At 50.6% G+C, this 13937-nt stretch overlaps 4 protein-coding genes across 4 annotated transcripts in view; 3 read left to right on the top strand and 1 right to left on the bottom strand.

Moving 5' to 3' along the window:
- LOC137976887 (uncharacterized) overlaps positions 1-1358 on the bottom strand; it is a 2535-nt gene extending 1177 nt beyond the window's left edge. The window contains exon 1 of the mRNA XM_068824218.1: positions 1-1358. This exon is cut by the window's left edge and continues 1177 nt beyond it. Coding sequence (XP_068680319.1) covers positions 1-1358 — 1358 coding nt within the window.
- Positions 1359-5616: 4258 nt separating this feature from the next.
- Positions 5617-6690, top strand: LOC137976886 (uncharacterized). The gene has a single exon (XM_068824217.1). It carries the CDS (start codon positions 5617-5619, stop codon positions 6688-6690), a length of 1074 nt encoding a protein of 357 aa, XP_068680318.1.
- A 2785-nt stretch (positions 6691-9475) lies between these two features.
- On the top strand, positions 9476-10852 carry LOC137976884 (uncharacterized protein F54H12.2-like). Its single transcript, XM_068824216.1, has one exon. The coding sequence runs from the start codon at positions 9476-9478 to the stop codon at positions 10850-10852; it is 1377 nt and encodes a 458-aa protein (XP_068680317.1).
- Positions 10853-11581: 729 nt separating this feature from the next.
- LOC137976883 (uncharacterized) lies at positions 11582-12184 on the top strand. The gene has a single exon (XM_068824215.1). The coding sequence runs from the start codon at positions 11582-11584 to the stop codon at positions 12182-12184; it is 603 nt and encodes a 200-aa protein (XP_068680316.1).
- Positions 12185-13937: the final 1753 nt, after the last annotated feature.

The following is a 13937-nucleotide window of genomic DNA, read 5'->3' as shown; positions in this document are numbered from 1 at the left end:
TGCTCCACACACGTACGGCAAAGAGGGAAGGTGAGCTTTCCTCCACACCGGTAAGGCAAGACGGGATGAAACAAATGCTTGGGTGGGACGATGGTGCACAAAGCCAGACCAAAGTACTCCGAGAGGTCGGTGGTGCCGGGTTCATAGATGAACTCAGGATGGCCGATGGGATACATTCCATTCTTATTGACCCACGGGTAGAGGGAAGTGTAGTCCACATACCGGATTTCCTCACCGACTCGAACCTTGTAATAAAGGTAGGAGGCATTGGTGCGTCCTCCGAAGAGGGCGTCGCGAGGATTCATGGGTTTGATGACAGGAAGTGTTTTGACGAACTCAGCCACGCGAGGATCTGCTTTCTTTTGCTGCTCCCATTCACATTCCCAGAGGGTCACGACATGGTATCCCAGGCCTCGAAGACTCTGAAGGCGTTCCATGGTGGTACGTCGGACATCATCCATACAACGATCGTCGTGACGGCAGTACGGTTCGTGACGATTGGGGAAACAAGAAAGACACCCGTGCCAAAAACAACCCAAGAACTCGAAGACCGTGTTGGTGTCTGGATCGAAGCCGTCCACCCTCCAACGTCGACCAGGGATCTGGTATTCGCCTTGGTTGCGAGCATGCTGGATACGTTGGTTTGGAAGTGGGTCTTCCTCCTGCAGCCGATGTTCTTGCCACAACAGCCATTCCATAGCGGCCTTGGAGTGATTGGTGATGAGTCGCCATCCCTTGACAGGTTTGGAGGTGATGGTCTCTTCGTCCATGCGGTTGAGGCGATAGTCATGCAGACAAGCTCCTGCAATCGTCATTTTGTCAAAGGGACAAAAGCCGGTCTGTTCGCGGAACTCACGACGAAAGGTCAAACAACCCTCTCGGAGGAGTTTGACGTCAGAGATACAGTAGTCCACGAGATCCCTCTGGATATCAAACTGTGCCTCGTTCGCCACTTGAGCCGTGTACCATTGCTCAAACTCCGCTTTTCCTTTGGTGGACATGGTTTCAGGGGTGTACATCTCTCTCGGTGGCATGGGACCCACATAGTCGGCGTTCGCAGGGGTGTTGAAAAGATGTGGAAAATACCCCTTCTTGAAATGGTCGGGATCCAACCCAAATGTTTTGGTAAACGAAGCCAGAGCCATGGCGAAGAACGACATGGAGTCGATGAAGCGAATGTACCCACCCCTGTAAGTGAGCTCCAGCAGTTTGCCACCCGTACGCGTGGGCTCTGCTTTCTTCTGCTCGAGTTGCCGTTTCTTTCTGAGGAGTTCTTCTTTGTTCTCTAGGTAGAACGCGTGGATGCGCGTCAGTCTCTCTCTGGCCCTTCTGGCTTGCGAGCGCGTGACGGTTGGCATATTGGCGAAGCATGGAGAACAGAATGAAGGTGTTTATGACCGCACGCTCTTATAAGAGTCCCTAATAGGTCATGTGATAGGTCAGGTGACTTAGGAGAGGGGATGGGGGGGTACCCTCCCAGGAAAGGTCTCTTCTTGAAAACGAGGTCCAGAGAGGTCTATAAGAGTCGAGGCGTTGGAAGGATCGTCATTCTTGTTCTTTGTGAAGTCTATGGGTGATTGTTTGTCTATCGCAGAATTGATAAGAGATATGCGACGAGCGCAGAGAGATTCGAGAAATATACGAGTGATGAATGTCATGGTCGGACGGGGTCACGGATTTGGATTTGCTGGTCCCCTATTCACTATCTCGACTCGTCGGAATGAACCGGAGGAGAGAAAAGAAAAAAAGGATGACGTGGAAATGGAAGCCATGCGACGTTGGGCGGAGAGGGTCAAACCGACCGGACAATTCCTCGATGTAGAGGACACCAAAGAATGGCCATGTGTGATCTGCGGGGAAGATGTTTTTCAGCTGAAGGTCGACAACAAAGTGGCGGAGTTTATCCAGAAGTTAAAGAAAGAATTACCCCAAGGCATCGAAGGCTGTACTATCAAACCAGATCTCTCGGTGGAGATGGGATGTTGCCACCAAACGATGCACGTGGGTTGTTTACTGACATGGTGGTTGACCCGAAGCCATTGGACGTGCCCGCACTGTCGGGATGTCTACCTGGAGGGTAACGAGAAACAGAACTACCCTTCGGATGAGCGTCAGAACATCATTGTGCATCAAGTCTATGACGCGGTGACCCGGACCATCTGGAATCTGGACACGGATCCCACTGACGACGAGTTTGAGGACGACGACGACAGGTTTGAGTTTACGGATCTGTCGGATGATGATTTGAGCACACTAGAGGGACTTTTGGGACGTTGACATTTTGTTTGTTTTTTAGTGATGTGGAACATTTGATGGAGATGGAACTCGTTTATCGCAGTGAACGTTTTATTCGTTGGTGGGAGTATCGTTTTCCTCACCGTCAAGTCACGGAATGGTTGCATGCCAGAAGAGAAACACAATGTTATTATTATCGCAAATACCTTAGTGAATCCTTAAGTTAATAAGACACCAATGTGAATTAAAAACATGTTTTATTTCATTTGCGGTTACATTTGTGTTCTTTAAGAAAATAAGTTGACTTGGGTAGAGGGAACGTCTTCCAATGAGCGGGACGTAACGGGGTCCTGGGCGTCTGACTGGCTAGCATCCTTTGCGTGCGTTCGTGATTGATGTAACGCGTGTCGCAAGACAAGAGTCGCTGAGACCGCATCCATTGAACGAAATGGTAGCATTCGACTTGAGGGCAATGCAACTGTAAGGGATGCTGATGTTGTCCGCACGAGCCAACGGAATGGAGGCGGGGTAGATCATCGAATTTGGGACATCCCCATCGTTCCAAGTCTAGACGAGGAATCTGCCAGGTATCGAGCCATTGACCTTCCATCCCTCCTTTGTGAGCCACGAGGGTCCGTTGTGGGGTCTTGAATTGTTGGTAGAGACGACGGACATCGACCAGGAGCTCACTGGCCACATGATAGTTTTGTCTGGGATAGTAGGGAAGACCATGGACGTACTTGGAAACGTAATGAGCGGTACGTTGATCTTTGGCAGAGAGATGGGGCCATTCCACACAAGGTTTGTAGTGGATGGATCCATGATGGATTCCAGTGTGGTCCCAGTATCCTAGTTCTCTAGGTAAGATCTGTCGGCCACTACAGAAATATTCCAAATCAAGAACGAGACACACCTCATCCAAGGGGTGTTTCGTCGTCGTCTTCGGAGGATTCGGCGGAGGACCAGTAGTCTTTGGTGGACCACCCTCGTTTGGACCACCATCGGTTGCGCACTTCTGGGTCGGGGTCGTCAGCATCGTCGAAGATGTATTTGCACTCTTTGCACCAATTAGCATCCGGTTTCCAGGTCTCTAAGGCTGACAAAGGGAGTCGGTTCTTTTCGTACTGACAAGCCTTACACAAGTAACGATCCAGGAGAGCGTCTATACGTTTGAGAAGTCGTAAGGTCGTAGAATCCGTTTGTACTTCGATTGTCTTTGTATCGGAGTGGGACATTGAGATCGTCTGCTTTCTGGAGAAGGTAGCGAACAAATCGGCACTCACGACAATTTTGATGGAGAACCCAAGTCGTCAGATCAATGAGCTCTGTTTCTTCGTCTTTGTCTTCTTTGCAGCCCTCACACAAGAGAGCGTCCAGCAACAAGTCTATGCGTCTACAGCACCTCTCCAAGCTCATGACAACCTGACGGTTCTCGCTGGCGTGACTCTTTATATACCCAAGGGTGTTGACGTGGACCAAAGCTGACGTCACTTTCTACAGACCAATGACAGAGCCGCCGGAATGGGACTGACCTTGAATGGCCTTGACGCCACTCTGAGCATCCAATGACAGGGTCGCCCGAATGTGGCACCATCCTTAAGAACCAATCACAGACCCTGGAATGTGACATCACGTGCTGCCGTCCAACCATAAATACGCGAGACACACTTCATTCGTTGTCAGTTGTCTTGAGAAGAAGAAGAAGATGAGCATCTCTTGGAAGTACGGAGACCTGTCGCCTGCTCGCTATCCATTTCGAGAAGAGAAGGAGGAGAATAAGAAGAAGAAACCATCGAAACGTTCTCGTGCTAGCCAGAAACACGATGTCGTCCGCGAAGCAGCGGAACCCCCCGCCAAGATCATGAAGGACGCCAAGGAAATCCGCCGTCAAAAAGATGCGGAGCGGCGTAAGAAAAAGCGGGAAGAGAAAAAGAAACGAGACGAAGCGGAGTTGAACAAAGCCGCAGAAACCTTGGACGCTCTTGTCACCTCAGGCCCCCCACCTACAGAGACGGTGGCGTGGACGCCTCTCAGTGCAGAATTGAAAGAACTCTTAGAGTCAGTCCCTGATTTAGAGGACTTGCCCAGCTACGAAGTGATGATGGAACCCTTACTTCCTACACAAGGATCTGTAGTGGTAACCCCTGAGGAGGTGAAACCAGAACCTCAAGAACCGGCCGTCTTGACTCCTATGGAGCCACGACCTGACTTAGAACCTGGTGCCGTCTTGGAACCCCTACTCGAACCATCCCCAGAGCCCAAGGTACCTTTGTGTCCGTTCCACGAGACTCCTTTAGGCGAGAACCAGACCCGAGGGGATCCGTCCTTCCGATACGTCTATTGTAAAGAGTACGATGAGGTGTGTCCCTTTTGGGTGATGGGTGTGGATCGAGCCTACGAATGGCAGACTGAAGTACCACCACAACTCCATCACGACATCAAGAAAGGACCATGGCACTGTTTTTGTGGGGAGAAAAGTAAAGTGGTACGAACGATGAACCCTGATTCCCCTAATGTGGGACGCTTTTTCTTGACGTGTCGCCAGAACATGCCCTGCCGGTTCTTCCAATGGTTGGACCGTGAATGGTCGGACCAGATCTTTCAGCACCGATGGCAAGAAGCCAGAAAGAATGGCTGGAAAGGAGAACGGGAGGAAAAAGCCAGTGGGTTGCTCGAAGTGAACGCTCCATGGGACCCTCATCAAGCCAGAAAAAAACAAGAGTTGGAGAACGAAACGGTGGTGATCCAGGTACCCAGCTTGCCGAACGACCAGTTGGAGGAGGAACTAGAGAAGTACGTGAGAAAGCGGCGATGGATGGCTCAACAGAAAAAGTGGATGGAACACGACGAATTGCAGCAGAGGTGGTGCCGGCGATTAGAACGCACCCGCCCCATTACGCCTGAACTGTTGCATGCTTGTTTTGAACAATTGAAAATGCTTGAGATGGAAATCGATCAGGTATAAATAAAAGCTTAAACCCTCAAATTGGTGTGTGTCATTATGTCGTGTGTCGAGTTTGGACGACGTCTGTTGAGAGCGGTCGTCGCTCATGTGACCCAACTCCCTTATCGTGAATTCGAACAACGGGTTCGTTGGCGTTTGTTGACTTGGCTTTGTCGGGAAATGATGAAGCTCCTCGGAGGCACACACGAATGGGATGGATTTCCTACCGACGAACCCATCGATACCCTAGCGGTGTTCGAAGTCATGAAAGAAGGAATCGACTATAAGTGGAGTCATTTTGTCATCTATATGGACTGGTTGATGACGACACTCGGACCCGAACGTGCTTATCATACGTGGCAAACCCTTAAAAAGCATCATCCACAGGACATCCCGACCATTCTGGAGTTGACGACGCGTTGGCTCGTCACCAAAACATGTCAAAACAGAAACGCCGCCGCCGTGTCGCCACCACGTCCATTGTGAGTGCCTACACGGATCCGCAGACCCCAGGTTCATTGGGTGGTGTCGCTCGGTACGCTCAAGCTCAAGGATTGACGCAGAAGGAAGCCTCACGAGAATTGCAAGGGGAATTCGCCTACACACTGCATCGCCCCGTTCGACGACGGTTCGAGACACTCCCGGTCTTGGTGTTTCACAAGGACGAACAATGGCAAGCCGATTTGGTGGAGGTGCAACCTCTCAAACGATGGAATGGTGGGCATCGCTATCTCTTGACGGTCATTGATGTGTTATCCAAATACGCTTGGGTGGTCCCCGTGAAGAACAAGACAGGCACTGCGGTGACTCAAGCTTTTGAAAACGTGTTACGACAAGGACGAAAACCTCAACGTTTACAGACGGATCTGGGCAAAGAGTTTTACAATGCTCCGTTTCGTCGGATGTTGGAACGAGAAGGGATCCAACACTTTTCAAAGCACGGGGATGCCAAAGCATCCATAGTAGAACGCTTCAATCGTACGTTGAAAGAACGCATGTATCGGTATTTTACCGCACGAAATACTCGAAGGTACCTGAACGTGTTACCTCAATTGTTAAGCGGGTACAATCAGACCCTTCATCGAAGTATTGGCATGGCCCCACGAGACGTCACCGATGACAACGAACGCGTTGTATGGAACAAACTGTATGGAAAACGTTTGAAACGACGCCCTCGACCTAAACTCAAGGTGGGCGATCGTATCCGTTTGAGTAAGAAACATCGTCCGTTCAAGAAAGGCTATCTCCCTGGTTGGACAGAAGAAGTCTTTATTGTGAGACGTGTGGTGCGAGGACCTGTGGTTACTTATCACTTGGAAGAATGGGATGGCACGCCCTTGGAAGGGAGTTTTTACGAGCAAGATGTCCAAAAAGTCACCGTGCCAGACGACGCTTTGTTCCGAGTGGAAGAGATTTTACAACGACGTGGACACGCGGTGAAAGTCCGATGGTTGGGTTGGCCCCCAAAATACGATAGTTGGGTGCCTCGTTCTGCGTTACGACATGTATAAAAAGAGATTTTTTAAAATTAAAAAATAAAAAAGATGAACCATGTCGTGTTACGCTACCTTATCGAGTCATGTGCAGAAAGCCGAGTTTCCTGACAATGGTCCCTCTGACTTCAAGGCACGGTTGCCTAAAGATCGCCTGTGGCAAGAGGACGACGGATGGGAAGTGGGACTGTCGGGCGCGTCGTTCCCTATCATTCCACCACCCGAGCCTGTACACCCCGAAAAGATCCTGGTTCACGAAGCGTACCATGGCGTTGGCCATCCCGAGACATGGAAAGAGGAAGGATACTTGTGTACTTTTTACTATAGCACCACGACAAGGAATTCCAGTGGAGAGCTCCGTATCGCGCGCAATCAACGAGGGGTGATCCTCTTATCGGAGATCACCCCGTCCAAGACGGGTGTGGAATTTGTCAAGAAGGTCGTCCATCGAATGCAACAGAAGATCACGGACAGTTTACAAAGCGGGGAGCACCTTCACTTTGAGATTGTCGATTCAAGTCAGAACCCCCCGAAGACGACGAAATATGATACCATGGCCACTTTTGTGTGGAAGGGAGACGATCTGCTTCTGGACAATACGTATGTATTTGAGAGTGGAATCATGTGGAAGTATTTTGGATGGGTCCTTGAACTGGCTTTACATATGGGATGGTTGACCATCGACGCTCGATATACATCCAACCAAGCACGGTACTACAAGAAAGGACCCAATCTCCTCACGGAAGCGATCGATAAACACGCCCCGGTACCAGATTACACCTCAGAACATTTTCATGATGGATCCGTCTTTCCGTCATTCCCTAACAGTTTTACCTCCGAAACCGGTCCAGTGTCCGTGGTCATTGAAGGTCAGGGATGGCATAGTATGTATAACAATGCCCACTTCATGGTGATGGCCAAAGCCTTCAATTGGCGTTTTGTCCGTCTGAACGAGGCCTTTGCCAAATTCAAGAACACCCCATTGGCGACGCAACAGATCGAACGTCCCCTTTTCGTCTACGTCAACCTGGTGGAAAGTCAATGGTTGGAAGAGTCGTACGACGAGTTGCTGCGCACCGTCCCCTATAAAAGTGGAGGCGCCTGGTGGGAACCACGACAGGTGCATTACCATCGCCTACGCGGATCTAAGATCGAGACGGTACACGTACGTGTGACAGAAGTGAACGGGCGTCCCGTGACGTTTCCTAAGGAGACATCGACCACCCTCTGTCTCCATTTTCGTCGTCGTCGTCGTCGTCATGGATCGTGTCGTTTTACTCAGTGATGTCTCGCCAGAATTTTCGAATAATACCAGCAGCAGTTTCAAAGTCCGTTTACCGCATCCTGTGAAATTTGATGGAGACTGGGAAGTGGGTCTGACCTCTGTGTCCATGCCCGACCAAGGGTTGGATTTGAAAGAATTGTTGGATCCCGACAAAGACAGTTTGTTATCAAACCGGTACCGAGTGGATGCCGACCGAATCCATATCCAAACAGATACGGTTCACCGCGATGATCTCATTCGAAAGCAATCCGCCATCGTCGATGGGGTGGGATTCATGAAAGCTCTCCTTCATCAGATGGAATGGCAGAGAAACACGACGCTCCAAAACATTAGAGGTGGGAGCGTGCTGGACCATATGCGGGTGACGTTTCGTTGGGAAGAAGAGGATGCCGTGATGGAGCGGAAGACCTTACGCGATATCAACTCAGCCGACATCCGATTTTCCATTCAGAAACATGTCGCCTTACGCTTGGGATGGTTGACGAGAATGAAGGATGGAACATACAACTTGGGTGCCAATCTCGAATATTCCCTCTATGACAAGGATGCCCAAAAAATGACCCATGTGAGTGCGACTGAATGGCCTACCAATCGTCTGTGGTCCGTCCCCTATGGATCGGACGACGAACTCGTCCTCAGTCAGATGGTGGAGTGGAAATTTCGGAATCTCAATAAAGCTTTCGAACAGGCCGTCACCCAGACGTCAAGAACCTTGCTCTTGTATTCGGATGTGGTGAACAGTAACATTGTGGGGGATGCATCGCATCCTTTAGTGCGTGAAGTCTATTACCGACGAAGTGGTGTGGGTACTGTGTATTTCGAACCTCTACACATCCAATGGTTACCATTACGTCGCCCGTACTTGGACGTGATCGAAGTCAGTTTGGCCGAAAGCAGTGGACATCTGGTTGCGTTTGGAAAAGGCAAGACCATCGTCACCTTTCAATTTCGTCGTCGTGGGGCGCACGTATAAAAACCGGTCGCCCCCTCCTAGGCAAAGACACAATATCCCCATGAGAGGCGGAAGTCTGACGCGGTATTACCCTCCCGCTGCACGCGGTCAAGGCGGGGACGGTTTCACAGAGGAATTGATTCAGATCGCTGCGCCCGTGATCTTGGAATCGTTGCAATCGGGACTTCGTACAGCTTCCAGTGGAAAATCTTTAGGTGTTGTTGGAGACGTCATCGGACAAACCTTGAAACGAGGAGTCAAACGGAAAGCCGCCGCACTCATCCAAGCTGGGGTGAAAGCGGGAGGCCAGCACGTCTATAAAAAAGCCAAACGCAAAGTCTCGGACATCTTTGGTCGAACATGAACACGTACGTGGTTCAATCGCGTCCGCGTCGTCAACGGGCATTGAGTCGGTATGGGACGCCAGGTTCCAGTATAAAAGGCACCGACCATCCACGTCAGGTCGGTGGTTGGTTGAGCGGAGCCGTGTCACGACCTCCTGAGTACGCCTTAGTCCCGTTCTTGACCCGAAGACTTCAAAGAAGACGAAAAAAGAAGAAGAAACGATGAGTTTGGATGTGTTTACAATCCCCTCGGCCAACGTGACCGTGAAAGGGTATCGCAACGTGAAGTACAGTCCATCCAGTACGGGGATCACACCCATTTCCTTTTCCATCCCAGCCTTGGACGATTTCGTCGATTTGAACCGGAGTTTTTTGGAAGTGGAATTGAAATTGAATTCCGCATCGACGAATGGCATCGTGGCCGACGCCAACGCGGCTTCAGATGCGAACAATACCCGATTTGTCTACGTGACCAACAATCTGGGTCACACGCTCTTCAAACAGATGAATCTACGGTTCAACGGCACTTTGATGAGCGAACAGACCGATACGTACGCTTACAATGCCTTCTTGGAGACGCTGCTGAATTACAATCGAGATGAAGGGGAGACCTTGCTGGCGCCTCAAGGTTGGGTGAATTATTTGAATGTGACAGAACACTTAACTGCCGGTGGAGCCGCGGATGACATTTGCACGACGAATGGATGGGGACACGGTGATGCCACTCCCTTGAAGACGGCCACCGTACCATTCTACAACAACAATAAAGCCACCTTGATCGTGCATCCGCATCTGGAAGCCTTTCGCACAGGACGCGTGCTGGTGCCTGGGGTGGAGATCGTCTTGGAATTGTTTTGCAACCGACCCGAGTTCTTTTTGTTTGGAACGAATACCAGTGGTGTGGGAGTCAAACGTCAAGTGACGTTGAGTCAAGGTGACCTCAAAGTAACGCTGCATCTCTGCCGTTTGTCCTTGAACCCATCCGTCTACAATGCCCTACAGGCCAAGAGAAAAGTCAAAGAACAGTGGGCCAATTATCCAGTGGTCCGAAGCGAGATCCGTACGTTTTCGTTCGATGGACGGACCACCAAGTTCATGGAAGACAACGTGTTTGTGGACCGGGTGCCGGACCGGATGATCGTGGGGCTGTTGGACAGTCGAGGTTTCAATGGCGATTTGGAGTATTACCCGTTCGCTTTCCAGAAATTTGGGGTGATCCGGATTCGTCAAGTCATTGACAGCGAGGAATATCCGTACCCAACCTTGGAACTAAATGGAGCCAATGGCCGTAAAGACCTGTTGGGATACCATCGTTTCTTAGAAGTCAGTGGTTCGTTGCTGAATCATCGTCCCAGTATGATCCAACCCAGTGAATGGGGACAGGACAAGAATTGTACGTTGTTTGCCTTTAACAATGTACCCAATGGAGACGCAGATGCTCCAGGACATCGAAACCCTAAACAAGCCGGAAATGTTCGTTTGGAAATCGATTTTCGTGCGATCCCTAACAAGAATCTCACGGTCGTGGTATGGGGTGAGTTCGAGAATGTGTTCCAGATCGACGACAAGGGTGGGATTCTATATAACGTGCGTCGATGAACCCCAAGAACAAAACATGGAATTTGTGCCATTGAGTGACGTCGCCCTTCGTCATTTGGCATTGGGCGATCCTATCCTGAAACGTGTCTTTCACGGCGTGCATCCTTCTGATGGGTTACCGTCCCGTCCCACCCGCACAACGCGAGCCGCCTACATTGTGAACACGGATCCACGAGGCGAACCTGGAAAACATTGGTTAGGACTCTGGACAGAAGAGGGAGCCTGTGAAGTCATGGACAGTTACGGCTTACCTCTCACCACCTATCAAGCACCAGGTTTGCACGACTGGTTGGCGCGATGGTCCCCGGTATGGCGCAACGATCGGACCTTACAAGCCTTGAACAGTACGGCGTGTGGTCATTATGCTTTGCTGTTTTTACAAGAACGAGCCCGAGGACGGACCATGGAAGAGTTTTTAGAAGGATTTTCCTCGTACGATTTGGTGGGGAATGATCGGATGGTGGGCAATCAAGTCCGTCGTCTTTTGGTTCAAGATTTGAATGCCATACCCTCGAATCAATCGTGTATTGCGCATGAGTTTGTTGTGATTCGTGAATAAAAAAAAGCGTATCTCATGGAAACGGTATGCGTGTCTTGTCTTACATAAATAGTCGGGTCGTACACGTATAACATCAAGGATGGACGTCGGTACACAACCGGGCCCTTTAAAAGAAGTGTACCCTCTCGTCCTTTCTTGCTTTTGTCATGATACGTATGCCCAGTAGTACGATGATTGTCGGTCCGTCAGGAAGTGGCAAGACGCAATTGACCGAAGCGCTCTTGACGGAAGGCACCGTGTTTGAGGGCAGAAAGACACGACCGTGTCATTACTGTTACGCTGTATGGCAACCCCGGTTCGATGGTATGAAACGTCAAGGCATCCAGTTTCACGAAGGAATCCCTGACGTCGCCGATCTTCAAACATGGTTTCCTCAAGGTGGGGTGTTGGTCTTGGACGATCTCATGGATGAAGGAGGAAACGATAAACGCGTGTTGGATCTCTTTACGCGAGAATCCCATCATCGACACATTACGGTCTTGTACTTGTGTCAAGATCTGTTTCCACCTGGGAAATTTGCCAAGACCATCTCGCGCAATGCGCATTACGTGATTGTCTTCAAGAATCCCAGGGATCAGACAGGATGTCGCGCGTTGGTCCTCCAAGCCTTTCCAGATCGATGGCGAGACGTCCTCAAACTCTTTGTCGCGTGCACGCAACGTCCTTACGGGTATCTCATGATCGACCTTCATCCTGCCTCCGACGACCGATTCCGGTTGTTCAGTCATGTGACACAGCAAGACGGTCCCACGGTGGTGTACGAGCGCCAATGAGTTCCTCTTGGGCAAAGACAAACGATATAAAAGGAGGGGAGCTGCACTGACCACAGGACATTACACCCCCTTTGGTGGAAAAGAAACGTGTGATGGTACGAAGACGAAGAAAGCGCGTGATCCGACGTCCAGGCGTTCGAAAACGACGACAACGCGGAGGCATCCTTCCATTGCTCGCTTTGGCGATTCCTGGTTTGATTGCAGCAGGAAAAGCAGCCGCGTTAGGAGGTGTGGGAGCCGCCGCTGGTTACGGTGTCAAAAAAGGGTTGGAAGCGGCCACCCGACGACGAGGTCGACGTTAAGTATAAAGGGAACCTATCCAAAAACCCAAGGATCGTCTCATCATGTCTTGGCGTATCGGACGTCAACTCCCGTTTCTTCGGAGTATCTTAAAAGCAGCCGATCATCAGACACGTCGCGAACGCTTGCAAGCGGCCAATGCCGATCAGATCAATGCCTTGAGCGAATTGGTCATGAACACGCTTCGTGGAAAGATTCCCGTATCGTCGTCCACCCTGACCAAGTTACGACCTCACCAACAAGCACTGATAGACATGACCCGTCGTAAACATTCCTTGAAAAAGCGTCGTCAGATCATGATGAGTCAGCAAGGTCGGGGTCTTTGGCAAGGTTTGAACACGGCGTGCAACCATTGCCTGCGAGGTGGACGCGTCCATAAAAGAGCGTCGGTGGGTGATGAGGTGTCATTGTGATCCAGTTCTGGCAAGGATTGCATAACATGGACGATGGATGGTGTGATACGTGGACGTACGGTTCTCGTTCAATTTGTGCGATGAAAGATCAGATCCGACATCTTCGACATCGCGAACGTGAACAATGCGAGATCATACGTCAATTGACCGACCAACTTCAAGAACGGAATAAAGACCTAAGTCAACTCGAACGAAAGCTGGGCGATCTGAAACATCAAGTACGTCAATTGGAAGGGCATTTGGAACGAGAACGTCAAGAGAAACAAACCCTCTACTATAAAAACGAGGTATCACACGAATGTTGGGACACGTTACGATGAGTGGTGACCACGACGTCATTCCTGGGTTTCAAAAACGGGTGTTGGTGGATCCGGAACGACTCCGTCGGTTGGAGCAAGTGTACAAAGAACGTTTGACCGATAATTCTCAAGTGACTAAAGCCGCACGTCTGGCTGCTAGAGAAGCCGCCCTTCTCATGGCAGAGGACATCCCGCCGGCCATGAAAGAAGCGTTGGTTAAACCTTTGTCGCGTGAAGTGCGTAAATGGACCAAAGCCGTTCGACGTCCCGTGGGTTTTGGAGGAGGTCCTGGTGGTGGTGCAGGTGGTGCTGAGGAGAACGAGGACGTGGAAGGGGAAGCGTTTACGCAAGGCCCGTTACAGACGTTGTTGACGCAACTGGTGAAAAAGAAGAAACGACCGGCAGCAGCTGAGGCAGAACCTCTAGCCACGCCGACCGCTGCGGGTCCACCTCCTAAAGCAAAGAAACGTCTTCGTTTTGTGACCCCTAAAAAGAAGACGCCAGTGCCCAAAAAGAAAGCCAAGAAGAAAAAACCCACCCCCAAGACGATGACCCCACTCGTCGAATGGGGTGAACTCCCTTTTGGTGGAGATCCCATGTTGGGTGAGAGTGTGGCTGAGATGATGGAAGGGACGGCCCGATCCGCCAAGAGGAAAGCTCGGAAGAACCGAGGTCGTCGCCCGACCGAAACAGATAAATTACAACGCCCACCCGGTTGGCTGGATTTTGACACCAAACTCC

This window comes from Montipora foliosa, chromosome 11, assembly GCF_036669935.1.
Source record: "Montipora foliosa isolate CH-2021 chromosome 11, ASM3666993v2, whole genome shotgun sequence".
Lineage (NCBI taxonomy): Eukaryota > Metazoa > Cnidaria > Anthozoa > Scleractinia > Acroporidae > Montipora > Montipora foliosa.
Note: the sequence above shows the minus strand (reverse complement) of the source record. Positions and strands in the feature narration are given on the sequence as shown.

Coding starts and splice junctions, on each gene's coding strand:
- LOC137976884 (XM_068824216.1), top strand. CDS start 9,476: ATGAGTTTGGATGTGTTTACAATCCCCTCGGCCAACGTGACCGTGAAA.
- LOC137976886 (XM_068824217.1), top strand. CDS start 5,617: ATGTCAAAACAGAAACGCCGCCGCCGTGTCGCCACCACGTCCATTGTG.
- LOC137976883 (XM_068824215.1), top strand. CDS start 11,582: ATGATTGTCGGTCCGTCAGGAAGTGGCAAGACGCAATTGACCGAAGCG.